Source organism: Bubalus kerabau, chromosome 7, assembly GCF_029407905.1.
Source record: "Bubalus kerabau isolate K-KA32 ecotype Philippines breed swamp buffalo chromosome 7, PCC_UOA_SB_1v2, whole genome shotgun sequence".
Classification (NCBI taxonomy): Eukaryota; Metazoa; Chordata; class Mammalia; order Artiodactyla; family Bovidae; genus Bubalus; species Bubalus kerabau.
The window spans coordinates 48,291,284-48,311,999 of NC_073630.1; the positions used below are offsets into that span (position 1 = coordinate 48,291,284).

Genomic DNA, 20,716 nt, shown 5'->3' on the forward strand with positions numbered 1-20,716 from the left:
AAGCCTACTCAATTCAACACAGAATTTTAGTGCAGTATTTTTGAAAATACTGTAATTAACGAACTCAACATATGTAGTTCCAGAAATATGTATTACTTATGTGAAGTGACGCTATGTACAGCTAGATCAAATTCAATCACTGATAACCACCTAACTTCCACCTGTAATACCCTCAACAGACTGTAAAATGCATTCTAATGTCACATATTAAATTGTGATTAAAAAGTCACTAAGTATCAAACTTTCACTTGAAAACCCCTTTAAAAAACAATACCCCTTTATTTTGATCTTTCCTCAACAAGCTTCAGACCACCACAATGTGATGATGGCATCTAAAAGCCGAGCTGACCCAAATACTCATTCTTTCATTATTTTTCTGAGAAGAGGGTAACGATTACAAATGGCAGCTTACAGTTATAATTAATGAACCATTATTTGTTCTTTATTAACAATTATGCATTATCACCTTTACCAAGTTAAATGGTCAACTAAACCCAAATCCTCGGACTTCCAGATTCTAGAATCCAGATTCTAGAATCAGAATTAACATAGTTAAATTTGCTGCTTTCCCAGGGAGTATTAGCAGTTAACTTTTCCAGGGCTTTAAAATCAGTGGAATAGCCTGCTAAGACTAGGCATCAGTATACCGATTCCCAATCCCAGGCCCCTCAGACACTGACATACTCTCCTCAAAGTCCCACGACTTCCCTGGTGGTCCAAAGATTGAGAATTCGCCTGCCAATGCAGGAAACACAAGTTTGATTTCTGGTCCGGGAAGATTCCAATATGCCCAGGGGCAAATAAACCCAAGCACAACTAGTGAGCCTGTGCTCCAGAGCCACAAACCTGCAACTACTGAAGCCTGAACACCCTAGAGCCCTTAATCCACAACGAGAAGCAGCTGCAATGAGAAGCCAGAGCACCGCAACAAAGAGTAGCTTAGCCCTCACTCACAACTAGAGAGAAAGCTCTCGTGCACAACGAAGAAAAATTTTCAACAAGCCCAGAAAAAAAACGTAGAAAGCTATCACCTGATGATTTGCTAGATATATGAAACCCTTTCCCAAAAAACCAAAGTAACCTGACAAAAAAGGCAGAACCAGGTTCTGATAGCCCTATAAAGACCCTAACTATTTTCTTTTACCTAGATCAAGTTTTACTACCTTCCACAGTAGCAATAAATATTTACCCAGACTAAGGGGTGAGCCATAAAAATAGGGTGTCACAATAATAAGCTGTAATTACATAATTCTGAAGTTTTAGTAATGGACTAGTAACCAAAATTTCCCAGGGCAGCCAAACTCTACATTTTACTGGGTATCCTATTATCCACAATGTTTCTCTAACTGTCTTGGGAAAATACTAGCTTAAAAAGTCATCAGTATCATCTAGGAACTTGTTAGAAATACAGAACTGGCTTCATTTGGGATCTACTTGATCAAAATATTTGCATAGATAGCAACCTGTGTTTGCTTTCACGTTTTCACATTTTGATGCTTGCTAAGCTGCGGAAAAGCGTTAGTCACTCAGTCGTGACACTCTGTGACCCCATGAACAACTGCATACCAGGCTCTCCCATCCATGGATTTCTCTAGGCAAGAAGCCATTCCCTTTTCCAGGGGACCTTCCTGACCCAGGTATCCAACCCGAGTTTCCTGCATTGCAGGCAGATTCTTTACCATCTGACTTATTACTTGCTGTTTATTTTTTATTTACTTAAGACTACAGAAATGAAGTTAAACAAAAAGCAAATTCGAGCAATTTTTTATTCAAGTACAAAATGGGTTGTAAAGCTGCAAAGACAACTTGCAACATCAACAATGTGTTTCACTCAGGAACCTCTAAAGAATGTATAATGCAGTAGTGGTTCAAGTAGTTTTGCAAAGGAGACGAAGCCTTGAAGATGAGAAGCACAGTGGCCGGCCATCGGAAGTTGACAACGACCAAATGAGAGTAATCACTGAAGCTGATCCTTCATAACTACACAAGAAGCTGCTGAACTCAACTACGATCATTCGATGGTCGTTCAGCATTTGAAGCAAACTGGAACGGTCTGCTGAAAAAGCTCAGTAAATGGGTACCTCATGAGCTGACCACAAATCAAAAAAATTGTTCTGAAGTGTTGTCTTCTCTTATTCTATGCAACAACAGCGAACCATTTCTCAATCGTATTGTGACATGCAACAAAAAGTGGATTTTATACTACAACCACCAATGACTAGCTCAGTGGTTAGACCAAGAAGCAGCTTCAAAGCGCTGAAATTTCCCAAAGCCAAATTTGTACCAAAAAAGGTCACAGCCACTGTTTGGTCTCTGCCCATCTGATCCATTACAGCCTTCATGGAATCCTGAGATACCATTACGTCTGAGAAGTATGCTTGACAACTCAAAATGAGATGCACTGAAAACTGCAATGCCTGCAACTATTAGTCAACAGAAAAGGCTAAATTCTTTGCCACAACGCTCGACTGCACATTGCACAACCAACACTTCAAAGCTGAACTGGTCTATGAAGTCTTGCCTCATCTGCCATATTCACCTAACCTCTCACCAACCAACCAGCACTTCTTCAAGCATCTCAACAACTCTTTGCAGGGAAAATGCTCCCACAGCAGGGAGGCAAAAAGTGCCTTCCAAGAGTTGAAGCATGGATTTTTTTTTTATACTACAGGAATAAACAAACTTACTTCTCGTGGGCAAAAATTTATTAATAAAGATGTGTTTGAGCCTAGTTGCAATGACTTAAACTTCATTGTCTGAAACTGCAATGGTATTTTTAAAATTATTATTTTTTCCACTCATGATCTTTTAAATTGAGGTATAGTCAATTTAGGGCTTCCCTCAGAGCTCATCACTTCATAGCAAATAGATGAGGAAACAGTGCAAACAGTGGCTGACTTTATTTTTTTGGGCTCCAAAATCACTGCAGATGGTGATTGCAGCCATGAAATTAAAAGACACTTACTCCTCGGAAGGAAAGTTATAATCAACCTAGACAGCATATTAAAAAGCAGAGACATTACTTTCTCAACAAAGGTCTGTCTTGTCAAGGCTATGGTTTTTCCAGTAGTCATGTATGGATGTGAGAGTTGGAGTATCAAGAAAGCCGAGCACAGGAGAATGGATGCTTTTGAACTGTGGTATTGGAGAAGACTCTTGAGAGTCCCTTGGACTGCAAGGAGATCCAACCAGTCCATCCTAAAGGAGATCAGTCCTGGGTATTCACTGGAAGGACTGATGTTGAAGCTGAAATTCCAATATTTTGGCCACCTGATGCGCAGAGCTGACTCATTTGAAAAGACCCCGATGTTGGGAAAGATTGAAGGCAGGAGGAGACGGGGACGACAGCGGATGAGATGGTTAGATGGCATCACTGACTCAATGGACATGCGTTTGGGTAATCTCCAGGAGTTGGTGATGGACAGGGAGGCCTGGCATGCTGCGGTTCATAGGGTCTCAAAGAGTCAGACATGACTGAGTGACTGAACTGAACTGAACTAAAGGAGCTGAGATGGTAAAAGCATCTGCCTGCATTGCAGAAGACCCAGGTTCAATCCCTGGATCGGGAAGATCTCCTGAAGAAGGAAATACTTTCCCACTCCAGTATTCTTGCCTGGAGAATCTCATAAAGAGAGGAGCCTTGCAGGCTACAGTCCATGGGATCGCAAAGAGTCAGACACGAATGAGAGACTGACAGACACATAGCTGATTTACAATGTTATGTTTATTTCTGCTGCATAGTAAAGAGATTCACTTATATATATATTTAAAATATATATTCTCCATTATGGTTTACCACAGGATACTGAACATAGTTCTCTGTGTTATACAGTAGGACCTTGTTTAAGATATGCATTTTAAAACAGCACCATAAAAATGACTGTCAACCAGGTAGCAAAATGTCTGGAAAGCTGAGAGAAGCATCTTTGATTTCAAAAATAAATACAAATGGCTCATAAGTACATGTAAAGATGCTCAATTTCATATAAAAGATAAATGCAAATTAAAACATAATGAGATTTCACTTTTTAACTTACAATATAGACAAAGATAAAAATGTTCCACAACCAAGTGTTGGCAAGGCCATAGAAACAGATACTCATTTGCTCATCCCTTAGTCAGAGTAGCTAAAATATGGCAACAGCTAATAAAATTCCAACACACCCTCTGACCTAACCAGTTTCATTTTTAAGAAACTCATTTCACAGATATACTCACCTGAACACGTGTGAAAAAATACATGTACAACATTATAAGAGAATACTAAGGACAACTGATTTTAATAAAAGAAACTGTAAATTCTGAGTGTCCATCTAAGGAATTAAACTCTTTCGTCATTAAAATGAATGAAGAAACTTTACACTGTTCTAGAACAATCTCCAGGGAAAATATAAGTGAAATTAGCAGCCATATGTCTTGAACCAGCCCTACTATTAAAGCTGAAGTTTAGTATGTTCTGAAAATCCTAGTTGTGTGCTGCTGTTCCAATCCTGTTAGGGTTTTGGTTACCTTTCAAAGTACAGGCTTTATTCTGGCATGACTAAACATGCAGCTAAATCAAAACTGTTTCTAGAGGATCCAAAATTCGTTCAGCATGACCAAAAGAAATTCCTGGTATCTATTTCACAGATCTAGTAAAACCTAAGTAATTAGATTTACTACCTTACAAATACTTACACATAAATAATTCTATGGAGCTGAAGAATGAGGATAGAGAGAAATAACAGCATATACAGTGATTAAGGACATATTCTTTTTGCGAGACAAACCTTGGTCAAGTCCCTGCTTTCTTACTGGTGTTCTACTAAGTTCAACTTCCTCTAACGCTCCATTTGAAAAATAAGAATATGGTGGCTATCGTTTAAATTAAATAAAACAATATATATATAAACCACCTAAATGCACCAACTGTCTGGCACTTGGTAAGTATTCAATATAGTAGAACTGCACACTACACTCTTAACTAACCTTCACCTAATGAATGAATCCTTGGGAAAATCAATCTTACTCTACAAACAGAAGATAGCCACACTTCTGTCCCTACCAATTAGGCCAACATCATCTTATGTTACACAGTGATAACCTTTTAGGGTAGAAAAGAGAGTTGTATGTACGTATCCTAAGTTATATGCTTCAGAAAAGCTTGAAAAAGATAAATCACAAAAAAACCATCAAATGTGAGATAACTATAGAAGAGTGAAAGAGGAATTCCAGAAGACTGAACTCTTAAAATTCAAGAAAAGCAACACCTGTGTATTTTGCAAGTGTCTCAGTTTAATTTCACTTTAACAACTGGACATTTTACTAAGTAATGGAACTACAAAGGGCCCATATTCAAGGAAATGGTGTTGGTTCTACACTAAGACATTGATAAATGAATGTGTTAAAGTTTTAGGTTAAAATAAAATGTTTAAAGTTCACATAAAATTTCTATTTATCATTAAGTTTTTAGACTAATCCATTACAATCCAGTCAAGTGATGTCTCTATTAAAGAAAAGCTACCTACGATAAAACGCCTACACAAACAGGTTTGTGTGTGGTAATTTCTTCTAACTTATAATGGATCAAGACTTCTGAAAGAGACCATGACCAAAAGTAGTACTTTTTTTTTTTTTTAAACCTGAAACACTGTATTAGTTTTGCCAAACATCAAAACGAATCGGCCACAGGTATACATGTGCTCCCCATCCTGAACCCTCCTCCCTCCTCCCTCCCCACACCATCCCTCTGGGTCGTCCCAGTGCACCAGTCCCAAGCATCCAGTATCGTGCATTGAACCTGGACTGGCAACTCGTTTCATACATGATATTACCATTTCAATGCCATTCTCCCAAATCTTCCCACCCTCTCCCTCTCCAACAGAGTCCATAAGACTGTTCTATACTTAATGCAATTTTCTGCATGTAACTTACTTTTTGTTCAAAGCCCCTATCAGCAGAATACTTCTCTGAATGACAACAGTAAGGAACAAATGACAAAGCTAAAACAGCTTGCATTTATCAGGGATAATATTAGAAGACAGAACCACATATAGTGATTTAATAAAATATTGTTCTTTTCACCACCAAATATGATGAGTCTAAATACCCTACCCTTCCTTCACAATATCAACACTATGAAATGGTTGCTGCTGCTGCTGCTGCTGCTGCTGCTAAGTCGCTTCAGTCGTGTCCAACTCTGTGTGACCCCATAGACGGCAGCCCACAAGGCTCCGCCGTCCCTGGGATTCTCCAGGCAAGAACACTAGAGTGGGTTGCCATTTCCTTCTCCAATGCATGAAAGTGAAAAGTGAAAGGGAAGTCGCTCAGTCGTGTTCAACTCTTAGAGACCCCATGGACTGCAGCCTACCAGGCTCCTCCGTCCATGGGATTTTCCAGGCAAGAGTACTGGAGTGGGGTGCCAATGCCTTCTCCAATGAAATGGTTGATCATCCCCCCAAAAGCCAACAATTTTTAAACATGTTTAACGTGAAAGCTATTATACTTACTGAACAGCTACTGATAAAACTCATCAAATGACCTTCATCCATCAAAATGACTGTTTTCTTGTATCAATTAGTACTTCCATATGACATGGGTACAAAGAGTTGATAATGTATTTTAAGTATATATACAAATCAGTTTAAAAAATAAAGTTTTTTTTACCTCTTTGAGAGGGCTTCCCTGGTGGCTCAGACAGAAAAGAATCTGCCTGCCATGTGGGAGACCTGGGTTCAATCCCTGGATTGGGAAGATCCCTAAAGAAGGGAATGGCAATCCACTCCAGTATTCTTTTGCCTGGAGAATCTCATGGACAGAGCCTGGTGGACTACAGTCCATGGGATCACAAAGAGCTGGACACGACTGAGCAACTAACACACCTCTTTCAAGTGATCTGGCTGTTTCCGGACTCACCTCTAACTTACACAGTTCACATACAATTCCCTAGCACAATCTAGATTTACATTACTGTGTAGAAAAATAAAGGTGGCAGCATCCAATCTGATTCGAAAGTGTAAGAAACTGCTGTGTTCCAACAGCAAAGACATCCATTAATAAATAATGGTGAATAAGAATGAAATAAATTACCGAGCTTTTTCTTTCAATGTCCAGTATTTGTTTAATGGACTATTAGGTTGTTAGAACATAAATTCTTATTAGAATTTTGAGTTATTTCTTTAGGCCTAGAGTGCCATGAAAAACTCCTGACATTAAGCATGCTATAAACCAAAGCAGCATGAGAATGTCTACTCTACTTAAAATCTAACTTATCCACCTAGTTAACTTGCCTATCTAGGTCTCGCCATCCTTCTCAGCTCAAATGAAGTACTTCCTCTTTTGTGAAATCATCTATACAATTCATATGACATTCAAACTACCTTAACTGCTTCACAGCATACCTCCTCTATCAAGTCAGGAAAGAGTCAATGACACTCACATAGCTCCTTAATAAACATAATGCTCCTTTCATTTGTAAAGGGATAAAGATTTATATAGGTTCAAGTTTAATTTGACATTCTCAGCAAAAGCATTACCCCTTATGAGTAACACTCATCTCACTACAGCCACAACACTATGTAGCATTATACTGGCTACAATGAGTACAAACCACCAAATGTGAACAGTCACATGGAAAGGTGCCATATGGTACTCTGAATAATGTGGAATCTAAAATGTTTTAATGCAATTCCAACACTTAAAAAAAGCCAAACAGAAAACATCACATCTTATTTATCAAATACATAGCCTCCTGGTTATGAACTTACAATGCTGAAGATCAGCAGCCTAAGCATACAGCTTTATTTTGGCAAACAGCCAAAATACATTTGGTATGTGTTTCAGAATTAGAGATATAATCAAGCTAAAGAAACACCTAAGAAATTAACAAGAAATAAGGAAACGATATGGCAACCCACTCTACTATCCTTGCCTGGAAAATCCCATGGACAGAGGAACCTGGCAGGCTATACAGTTCATGGGGTCGCAAAGCGTCAGACACAACTGAGCCACTGAGCATACAAGGAAATTAAATCATTTTTTCAAAATATACTGCTTATTCCTCACATTTTCATAACTTTTGAAGGAAATGATCTCTTATCTTTACAACAGAATTTACAGAAAGCTAGGATGGACATGTATGTTCTTAGTCCTTTCTTAAAAGGTGTTGGCATTATAAACCAAGAGAGACTTCTATAACTAATCCCTTGCAAGTGCTTTAAATACAAAGGTCAAATGTAATACTATATGCAGACCTTTAGGAAATCAAGTTAGCTTTGTATGAATTAAAAGTCAACAGAATTTTTTTCTAAGGTGACAACTGATTTTTTTAGTTTCTATGACAGGAACTGCTGAAGTGGTAAATAACCACATTTATTCTTTACACCTACTCCTTTCTGAAGATCCAGTAAAACTACTTTTTCCTAATTCAGAAATGCACTTGAATTAGAACAAAGCCCACCATACAACAGATGCTCGATAAATTAGTTTATAATTGATGGTTATATAATTAATAATCTCTATTTGTTTCCACATCTTACGTTCAGCCCTAAAAGAATATTTGGATTCATTCATTCATTTCATATTGACAAGTAATATCAATGTTTAATTCATTGTAATTCAAATTGTAATTGTAATTCACATTGTAATTCAAATACTGTATTAAAAGGGACTTTATTAAACTAGCTTTGTAAGTCCATTTTAAATTAACCAGGTTAACTGGTTAATAAAATACAACAATTTCTCACAGTGAAAATCTACCACCACTATCAGCAGCAGCAAGAGAAGAAACGTTGACTTAGCACTTGCTGTGTTACAGGTATTATTCTAAGGGACACACAAAAATTACATATTTGATTTGAGAACAATCCTAAGATGTAGCTGTTATTGTCAGCTCCATCTTCTGAAAAAGCAGTAAGCGCAAGGAGGTTAATTAACGTGGACAAAGTCACAGCCAGTTAAGTGGCAGAACTAGGACACAACTAGGCACTATGATCCTAGAGTCTGTGCTCTACAATCTGTTTCCTTTTGATTCTTTTCTCAAGTTTTTAGAACAAGACTGCCTTGTTAGAAATTCACTCTGGAAACTCTAAGTAGTCATGCAGCTGGTCCTTCAAACTGTTTCCTGAGGTCCCAAAGAATCTGCTATGGAAATGGCTGGTAAATCCTCCCCAAGTAGCAACCTTAGAGGTTCTGTTATACTAGGCTCTTGTATTTGTTATGTACTTTTAGATTCTCTTTCATCTTCTCACCTCGATTGCCTTTTGGAAATTAAAAAATTCCCCAAGTTTCTGAACCATGTTCTGCGAAATAGTACTTCTTTAGTTGGTTTGTTCAAAACATATCTCCCTCAGGTTTTACAAAGGGTTTATCATAGCTTAACACCCAGGCTGTTTATTTTCCCCATCACTCAATTAGATCTAGACTATGTCCTATCTTAATTGTTCCTGATTTCCAGCAGCTTGTCCTTAAGTTATATAAAAGATAAACATCTCAAGATGCTTACCTACTCTTACAGAGCTAACAGCATGTGTCCTCCAAGAAAGAGCTGCAACACTTTCTGCTTCATACACATTATCCCAGATTGAGTTCCTAGCCTTCTGACAAATTCCAAAACTGAAATGAAACTGATACTTAACAGCAAACGATTCAGAATAAAAGGCAAATTATATACACCAAATCAACCTATCACTGTACCTTCTCCACCAAGGCAAGTTTAAACAATCAGGGAAAATGTCTTTCTGTGAAAACTCTACCCTTTCCACAATTATGTTCACTGATAAGTGTACACTGTAGTGACAAATTTTCACACTCCTCTGCTGCCCCTTCCATGTCACTTTTTTTTTTAAAAAGGATCCATGCACAAGTATACAAATACATACTCCCTTCCCAATGGGTTTATGTTCCAATCAGGTTAAGAAAAAGAATCAAACCTATCTTTGATTATCCATACTGTCTATAAACCTGTCCTGAACCATCTCAAAACTGATCTGCCTTAGAAATGCTGACTTACACAAATCAGTGTAAGTAACATGAAGACTACAGTGCCTTCAAGCAAAAAGTATGCTTTTTTTTCCATTCAGAAAAAAAGGGTTTTTAAAAATGGTGTTCCATGTGCCTAAAGTCTGTACCCCTATTGCTACTCCTGGCAAACCATTACTTTTACTTCAGTTCTTGACTGAAATTCTGCCTTCTCTTTTCCTACCTCAAGTGAATTCTCAAATCATGCTTTCAAATACACTCCAAAATTCTTTCAAAGCCTAATCACAATTTGAAATTTTATATTTACTGTGTATTTGCTTAATGTGGACGGGGCCAGTTTTACTTTTACTACTATACTTAGCACTGCACAACACACAGAAGGTACTCAGTTATTAGCTGACTGAATGAATGACTAAGCATTACTTGCGTAAGGTAAAGTTACTAGGTTCCCTCGGTATCACGATCTCGCAGTAATTTTATAGTTTGAGGAAAAAACAAATAGGAAGCATATCACCAAAAATAATAGTGAAATTAGCTATCAATAATAATGTAAATATTAAATATTTTAACTACCTCATTGAGGTACCCCCCCGCCCCAATAACTTCCATTCCAAGATGGCCAAAGGAACATACGTACATTGCAAAAGCAATACTTTAGGAGAAAAAAAAGATGGGAGCAGGCAAACACACAGCGAATTATAAAAACCATATAGCAGTGGTGGTTTTGAAAAGTAACTTGCCTACTGGGACTGGATAGCTATTTTAACACAGTGTACACAAATTTACACTAGATCCAATCCTAACTAGAGCAATATTAAGACCTATAATGTAGACACTTATGTGTCCCAAACACTGGAGAAACTATCTTTGGACCATTAGCGTATAAAGATGAAGCTAAAGTAGTCTCAAACAAATTAATTAGTAAACCAGCATTTATGTAGTGTACACAATGAATCAGGAAGGATATGGTTAAATTCTCAGCTCCTCAAGCAGAATCTTTATGAGTTAGTCCTCGTCACCATCCTACAGTGAAGATTAAAGGCTTCTTCTGGCTACAAAGTAGATACATAGGCATTTTATATCTACACATGAAAACAGATAATGGAGGGCTCAATGGAGGGCTCAAATAGTCATCTGATAGTTGTCTGATGTATTCACTCTTCCTACCCAATCAACTACATAACTAATTCTCACTAAGTTAAAGCTTTAGCTATTTTGAACATCTGGGTTCTCAAGAAACAAGTTGATGGATGACTACACAAAATATACCTAGGGATTCATAAGACACTGCACTTAATAAAGCACTCCCATTAGTTAAAACTACCACTCACTCCATACTAATAGGATGTGATATCACTTAAAGACAATACTAGGTTACCTTCTAGCTCTTCAGAAGATTCCAGAAGAAATTCCAATAAGCTTACCCTATAAGAATTAAGGTTTCTTTTTAAATTTAAATAAAGCCTCTAGAAACCATTCCGTAAAAAAAATCACAATGCCAAAGACAGAGCTCTCAAATCTGTTGTCATTCTTTCCCTATTAACTGAACTAAAATCTTTCCCAAGCACGCATCTTTTGAAAGCCTACCACTTCCTACTATAAACATTTACACATTTTGCCCTAATACTGCATGTAACTTTCTCATCTCCCAATTCCTAAATTCTGTTCTCCCTGCTCAACTATGGCTTACTTTAAAAAAAATTCAACACACAGTAAATCAAATGTCGTATTGTTTCTCCTAAAGGTGAGCAAAATCTGCACTTTATTATCCTCAATTCCTTGACATTATCTAATCTTAAAGTAATAAAAAATAAGTTTAGATTTTAGATAACACTTTTGTCAATTACACTGTATTTACAACTGATAAATACCATGACTGTCACTAAAAATTTATTCAGTAAAGATTAAGGTTTAAGTCAAAAACACACCTCATAAAGTCATAAAGACAAGCTGACTGAAGTAAACACTTAAGTTCAATTACTATTAACTAATTAATAAAGCAATTAATTGGAAATTATAATAAAACAATAAATCAAAGAAACTGAGATGGAATCTTAAAGGTAACAAGGTTTTGATTATGGAAAAAAATTTTAAGTTGTGATAGCACAGTTACATTTAGAGAAATCTTATTTTTGCGACAGATGCACTGAAATATTTACAGATCAAAAGTATATGATGCCTAGGATTTGCTTCTTATTTTGGAGGACACAGAAATGGGTTGAGATATGGATGAAACAAGATGAGTCAACTCTAAAGATGCAAGACAAATAAATATAAGTTTATTACAGCATTATTCTACTTTTACATACATTTGAAGTTTTCTGTAAAATACATAGCTTCCCCTGTAACGCTGTATCAAAGTCTGCCATCAAAGACTCCTGTCACTGTCTATGTAACATCTTATCCACCACTGTCTTCTAAAAACAACCTCAGAGAGAAGACTGTATCAAGACAAAGAACTCATTTTAAAAAAATGAATGAACTGTCATACACATACACACGGAATAAACAAAAGATTTTCAAAAGAATTACCATCAGGCAACAAACATCACACTACTTATGCTGAATGCAAGTGTGAAGATGAAGATTAGAAATCAGGGAAGTTAAAGTATTAGAAAGAAGCTCAATATGGTTGTCAATCATATTAGAAAGAAGTTCAATACGGTATAACGAAGAGGTTTTTGAGGAGACTCTAATAAGAGTGTATTACAAAAGATTGCTCCTTTTAGTTCAAAACACATCCATGGTAACACCAGTGTAATTAGTATCAAAAGCCCTCTACCCCAAATAAATCATATCCCTTCCCATACATCCTTCTTTCTACAAATATTTTTCCTTTACTAAGATATATCATCTACCTTTCTGTCATATTTAAATGATACACTTCACCTAAGATATAGCACCAAGTAACTAAAATCTGACCTATGAACTTCAGTGTCTACTGAACAGCTATATATATTACTAACAACAACAAAAAAGAATCCATATTAAAAAGTCATCTAGTAAGCATAAGAAGGTTTAATCTGGATTATTCTAAAACTGGATAACTTGAGACTCCACTAGCAAGGCCTGCTATCTGGTGGCAGAAAACTAAAAGCAGAAGGGAAATAGTGTCCATTTTTAAAGACAGTACTTACTTAAGAATGGTTTTTGCACTACTGCAGTCTTCAAATCGAATGGAGTAACCAACTTCCTGGCCCAACATCACATCCATTTCATCAGCAACTCTCTGAGCCACACTCATTGCAGCCACTCTCCTGGGTTGGGTACAGGCAACTCCTCTTTTGGGTCCTGGTAATGATCGCATGTACTCCACACACCACTGTGGAATCTATCAAATAATTTCACATTTAAATTAATTCTACTCTGCCTACACATGGAGTATGTTTAACATGAAGTGTTTTATCTCATTCTAAAAATTCAAGACAAAATTCAATTTAGGCACATCACAGTTATTATTTACGACTCCAACTTTTAATAGCATGAGCTCTCCAAGGCAAGGAAAGGTCACAGACAACACTGACATGATGTAAACCACACCTCAGTGAACTACGTACACTGAGCTGAATATGCTGTATGGTATCAATGTTCCACCACCAAGCATTTTTCTATACACAGGGGGAATAAATTCAACTTAGGAAAATTCTAAGTTTCTAACAAATGTTAGTTCCCAAAAATATTATAAGAAACTGTTAACTTAAATTCTTATACAATTTCAGTTACAAAGTAATGCACATAAAAGTAGAAATAGTATCTATTTGCAGTTATAAAGTTGCATCTTTCAATTCAATTCAAATGTGTTATGTTAGGGATTTCCCTGTCAGCCCAGTGGTTAAGACTCCACTCATCCAATGCAGGGAGCACAGGCTCTATTCCTGGTTGGGGAACTAAGATCCTACATGCTGTGAAGCACATTCAAAATGTTTAAAAAAAAAAAAAAAAAGCTAAGTCAAGAGAATCTAACTCCTATCCTTTTCCCCTCAGAAGTATACACAACAGTAACATCCTAAAGGTTAATTTTAGGAAGATCTTAAAATTAACTGTCAATCTCAAAGTCAATAGAACCTAGAGAAGTAGCAACAGCACTTCCCTGAAGGAGTGCAGTGAAGGGTACAGAAGGGGCAGGGGGAGACCAACAGATATAAGCAGCTGGTTGTTGCCATGATGACAGTGCATTTCCTGGCTGTTTCATTATCAACAGAAGCTCAGAGATCCTCTAATTTAATGGTTCTTTCTCTACCCATCTACCCAAAAAAGAACCATGGGAAAAATCTTAAGGGCTTACTACATTAAACTGGAACCCACTGCTACAAAGACACAATGGGTCTCCATCAAAGCCCTCAAGTCTATCTGGTTTTAATGTTACAGGAAACATGGGAATTTTTTTGGTATAGAATTTGTAGAGTGATATTTGAAGAACACTGGCTGTGGTACTATTATTGCATTGTAGTCAGGTTTTCTGCAATTTTGGGATAACTGCTGTCATTGACAAATATCTGAAAGGGGAAAGGAGAGATTATGCTGCTTCTCTAGGAATGTAAATATGCATATCTTTAAAGGACTTAAAATGAACACAAATACTAAACTAAAATAGAAGGGCATCTCTGGGCTTGTAAACCAACAGATCGAAGTTTATATGGCTTTCCAGAAAAGTTTTATATGTATCTTCATTTCAGCAAACCGCCTACAAAGGCAAAATGTACTTCATATGATCAAACAAAATGAAATTCAAATAAACATTCATTGGTCAATTAAAGTTATTAAAACTTAATTCAGAACTCTCAAGGCAAGAACATTCACAGATTTTTAAATTCACTCAAGTGAAACAAATAGCTTACTCCCACTTTAAAAATAAGATAGGAACAACTTTGGCTAATTCATCAGTTTTTGAACTTTTGATCTCAGGACCTCTTTATACTTTTAAAATAACCCAGGATGCCCAACAACTAATACATTCCTTATGTTAGGAAATTCAAACTGAAAACTTGTTAAAGGATTTATTAATTCCTTAACAGTAAAGCCCCATTCTATGTTAGCCTTAACAGTTTCTATGAAGAAAGTACATCCTAAAAAACAAAATTTAGCAAGAGACTACACTGTTTTACATCTGCTTATCTCTAATGTCTGGCTTAACAGAAGACAGTTGCTTCTATTTTGAATGTACTACAATATTTGTTTTGTTTGAAGTATATAAAAAAATCTCAGGAACTCTGAAAGGGTTTCAGGAACTTCCAAGGGTTTCTAGACAAGATTTGGAACCTGGCTCCATCAATATACCTATCCATATTTCTAAGAATAGCATTAAGAAGGGAAGTACATCATGAAATATGCTACTGACTTGCTCAAGCCAGATGTGGCTTTCCAGAAGTTTTAAGCCATCCCTTCCCTAAGCTTCTTCCCTTCCTCCAACTGTGACTATCTACCTAAAAACTGATCCATAGCCCTCAGTCTCCTTGTTTTATATATCATCCTGAGTGATTTATTTATTCTTCTGTCATACATAAATGTCAATCCCAACCCTAGTCCTACACCTGACCTTATCATTTCACTTGAAGAATGGCTGATTTTTTGGTACCCTGAATCCAACAAGTTTAAAACCAACACCACTTCTCACCTTTCTCCAAATACTTAAAAATCCCTCCCATGTCTCCTACTCAACAATAGTAACATCGTAACTCCAATCTGTCTTTTTTTTTCCTGGCTACACAGCATGGGAGGTCTTAGTTCCCTAAGCAGGACTGAACCAATGCTCCCTGCAGTGGAAGCATGGGGTCTTAACCACTGGACTGACAGAAGTCATCAATCTATCCTTTATTCTCCATTCTACCACTCTATACAAAATCAAATTTTTATGACTTCCTACAAAGCCTGTCATCAACATTCTCACTAGACGGGACATTTCTATAAAATTCCTTGTCATTTCCCTTCAACCTAAAGGTTCTGCTGGCCCCTTGATCTACAGCAAGAAAGCTACTGTTTCAGTCTCCCCAGCCCCACCTCCATCTCCAAACACACACTACACACTCTGGCCAGGGGATATGCTTTCTCTTCTCTCTAAACATATGCCCTTTCTCATGCTGTCCCTTTGGCTGAATTAGCTTTAGTTTTTTATTTGGCTATAGTATCTGCATACCAAATTGCAATGTACAATGTCTTCACTATCAATCTCAGTCAAAAGTTAAACTACAGTAGATTTTGTTTGGAGAATTTCATTTTCTGATAGGCACACACACACAAAAATTACTCAAAATGGCTGACAATTCTTAATGGTTTTGAGTCAAAATTCAGTAGAAGTATGCCAAAAAAAGTATTTGCATCAAATTCATTATCTGAAGAGTTCCCTTCAAATCCCCCAAATACCCTGCAACCCTAAGTATCCAAGTATCTTAAGTATTAAAAACAAACAAAAAATCCCAAGTAACTATTCAAATAATCACAAACCTCTTGTTCTGAGTTCACCTGACCTTTTTCTCTACTAACTGCTTCTAAATAAGCTCATCTCTGAAATAATGTTAACCATATAAGACCCCAGAAGAGCAATATGAAGTAACTTTGGCTATGAGACAAATGTAAAAAGCTTTAAATACTGAACCCAACCATACCTACTATGTAGTCTAGGGCAACCTACTAATTAAACCTCTCATAAATCTAAATCTCCTTTTGCTCATCTGTAAAATGGTGATTAACAACTTCCTTGCACGGCTGCTGAAAAAATGCGTTAATACACAGTACACAGTGCCTGGCTTTACCCAACTGCTGATTAAACAAACTACATAAACCACTGAAATAATTATTAAAAACATTAAACTAATAAGTTCAGAGTTATATCTTTCCATGTATTTAATTCTTTAAATTTCCATAAGGTGATAAAAATAAACCAACAGTTTTAGTTTCTAACAACAACACTACATTTCCTTCACTTTAAAAGAAATATCATATTAACGAAAGCTCAGTCTTTTAAATAACAAAAACTTTCAATTTGGGTTGCTATTGTAGTCTTCAAAATGTCTCCATGAAATAATTAATAATTTGTGTCATGTAACCTTAAAAAAATGTTATCTTGTAAATGCAGTACACTCAAATGTGAACACCTATCATAGATAAATATGGAAAAACAGGCCAGTAGGAAACAATGTAATTATTTCAGCATGAGGAATAATAAACTCATTCCAACATTTTCCTGAATTTTCCAAATTTTCTACAATAGCCAGGGACTACTATTTTTGTAAAATCTAAGAAATGTTCTGATAGGTCAGGATCAAGCATCTGAAAATACAGTTACCTCACTTCTCAAGAGAATGCAAGTTAAAAATTACACTGAAATACCACTTTCCACCTATCAGATTTGCAAAAGTTCAGTAACACACTCTAGTGGTTTCCCACATCTGTTCTAATACATGCTCATGGAAGGGTAAACTATGTTGCCTATTGCCTATGGAAGGTTATTTGGCTGTATGTACCAAAATTACAATTAATCCTCCTCTGACCCAGCAATATCTGGAAATTTATCTTAAATACATACTTTCCCATGCAAAACAACCATCAGAAACAGCCTAGATGTCTATGATATGGGCCTAGCAAATAAGGGCTCATCCATGTTTGAGAAATATCCTAAATATATTACTAACACAACACTAATATGTATGTTTAGTTCAGGGGTGGGGAGGATGGGGACACTACTGGATGGAGATCATAAGTAAAGAGATTTTACTTAGCTCTTCTACTTTTTAAAAAGAACAGGTATCATTCACATAGTTCAAAACAATTATAAAAACAAAGAAATGAAAATGACAAAAACAAAAATCACTTCAATGGTTCAGATCTCCTCACCTTGGCACCCCCAGGTATGTACCACCCCAAATTCAGAGTGGGTGGGAGAGTATCACTGTCATAATTTACATAATAAAACGGGGGGGGGGGTATAAAAACCAGTACTGCTGTTTTCCCAAAGAGACTCAGGAAAATAGGTACTCCCTACAGAATCTCCACCCTGTAAGTCACTAAAAAGTGCTAGAGAAAGCAGCTATGCCTCAAAATATTCTGACAGCCCAGCCAATGAGAATAACTGCCAGGACCAAATTCACAACATTTAGTAAACACAAACATTAATAAACTACGTACCATGGTATGCAGTAACTCACCTGTGTTGTTTTACCAGACCCTGTCTCACCAACAAGTACAAAGGACTGATGTCTAACCAGAATATCTGTAAACCTATCCTTGTATTCCCAAACAGGGAGCTGAAGTCGTTTCTTCAGAATATCATAGTATCGAGGTGTGTGGGGTAAGTTGGTAAATGGATTAATGCACTGTGGAAGTGACGTGTGTCCTGCATGTCCGGTGTGTGTTGAATGCGCAGAATGTGTCGAATGTGTCGAATGTGCCGAGTGGGTTGAGTGAGCTGAATGGGAAGCTTTTAAAGGTGGTAATCCAGCACTGATAAGCATAGCATTTGTCGAAGCTCGCAATTCCTTCTCCTTTTCTTTCTCCCTTTCCCGCTCTCTATCTCCTCTATCTCTTTCTCGGTCTCGATCTTTAGACCGATCTTCACGGTCACGGTCACGATCCCGATCCTTCCTAAAAATAGAAGAAAAAAAAAATTTTACAATTCAGATTCCAAATTCTATGCAAAATGTTCACAGCAGCATTATAGTCACAAGAAAGTAAAAGTCCAACAACCAAATAAATAAACTGATATAAAACTCAAAAGTATTAGAAACAATGAGAAAGAACTTTTAATCAAGGATTCTCCATGCCTCATTCATAACTATCTTTCCCTTCTTTGATGATGATTCAAATTCTGGTAACAACAGTGTCTCTCCACCTTTTACCCATCAGCTGAAATAACACAAGAATTCATTTTGCAAGTAAAATCCTTTTCTTCTTAGAAGTTAAAGACAAAGGGCAGTGTGGGAAAAAGGCAGGGACAAATTGGGCAAAGAGAATGGCATCAGTCCTTCCCAAACTCTCCTTCAGGTTATGTGAAAATGTATTTTTGCACTGAAAGTGTATTTAAAACTTAACAAGAAATAAATCTTGTTGCTTCAGCCTCAAAGATAATTCCACCTCACATTACAGTCACACAAATATGAATTGAAGAACAAGTAAGTTTGCTTTCTTAAGTTATAGTTTCCAGATTTTGTTCAAAAAGCATATATTACTCTATAAGAAAAACTAAAACTTTTTGCTCTGGTTTTCACTGTTTACTCTTGCATCTATCATTAACAGCAATAGTAAAACATTGAAAATACTCTGTAGAACCTATGTATATGTTAATCATCCAGAAAGTGAAAAGTAGCCCATTAAAAAAAAAATCATGGGTTACTATTAAGTTATTTAAAATTTTAAAATCATGCAGATGACCAGTATATTAATCTTAGGTCATTTAGTAAATTCTATTATCTACTTTTAATTACTAGCTATTGTGTCTTAGTTGCTAATTTGGGTCCAACTCTTTGACTAGAGACGATCCCTAATACAGTAAGAATTTTAAAGTTATCTGTTTCTTCATTCTACAAATCTTGTGTGTGTGTGTGTGTGTGTGTGTGTGTGTGTGTGTGTGTTCGCGCACGCGTGCGCGCGCTCAGTCGTGTCCCACTCTTTGACTCCATGGACTGTAGCCCGCCAGGCTCCTCTGTCCATGGAATTTTCCAGGCAAAAATACTGGAGTGGGTTGCCATCTCCTACTCTTGGGAACTAATCTAGTTTACTTCAGACCAAATTCTACAGCAGACAAATGTACAAGGTATTTGGACTCAGACTTGAAACAGTGAGACAACATGGAACCACGAAACAAGCTGCTAAATATGTCACTGTTCCTTATCCACAACACACAAAAGTCATGAATTTCTGATGCCCCAATTATCAGCAGCAGACAAGGGAAAACCATTCACTCTCTGTAAGAGCATATCGGCTGGGCAACAGTTACTCCCCTTAGGAGAATACAGCTAAAATGCTGAACCCAGCATGAGTTACGATGGTTTCCCAATTACAAAAAATGATAAGCTGACCAATTTTATTTGTTCTTGTCCTTTTGAAAATAAAATTCTATTCTACTGAAACTTACCTAGAGAGAAAAATCTTATTACACGTACACAAATATTCACACACACATACTTTTAACATAAAATCTTTTCATACATGTATCTATAAAAAGTGATTTCTCCTTTCTCTCATCCCAGTGTTCACCTTTTACAGAACTATAAGATATACAAGCTAAAACTGAAACTTCTCATCCCATCTGGCATAAAAAGAAAGAAATCAAAGGAACCTAAAGGATAATCTACCTAGCATACAAAATGAAGCCCCACCAGTTCAGAACTTAAGCTTCCTGGCCTAACTTCAAAATAAACCACCAACCATCCTTCCTTGGGAACTCTGCATTCAAATGGGTATATCTTTTCTCCTTTGCTTTTCGCTTCTCTTCTTTTCACAGCTGTTTGTAAGGGCTCCTCAGACAGCCATTTATTTGTATCCGGTCCCATCACTTCATGGCAAATAGATGGGGAAACAGTGGCTGACTTTATTTTGGGGAGCTCCAAAATCACTGCAGATGGTGACTGCAGCCATGAAATTAAAAGATGCTTACTCCTTGGAAAGAAAGTTATGACCAACCTAGACAGCATATTAAAAAGCAGAGACATTACTTTGTCAACAAAGGTCCATCTAGTCAAGGCTATGGTTTTTCCAGTAGTCATGTATGGATGTGAGCTGGACTATAAAGAAAGTTGAGTGCAGAAGAATTGATGCTTTTGAACTG

The 20,716-nt window shown here is 36.8% G+C and overlaps 1 protein-coding gene across 1 annotated transcript in view; it reads right to left on the bottom strand.

Moving 5' to 3' along the window:
• Positions 1-20,716, bottom strand: part of DHX15 (DEAH-box helicase 15) — a 54,334-nt gene that overhangs the window by 28,627 nt on the left and 4,991 nt on the right. Inside the window, exons 2-3 of the mRNA XM_055588153.1 lie at positions 18,099-18,534; positions 13,095-13,288 (exon numbers count right to left, since the gene is read on the bottom strand). Of these exons, the coding sequence (XP_055444128.1) occupies positions 13,095-13,288; positions 18,099-18,534 (630 nt within the window). The remainder of the gene's footprint in view (positions 1-13,094; positions 13,289-18,098; positions 18,535-20,716) is intronic.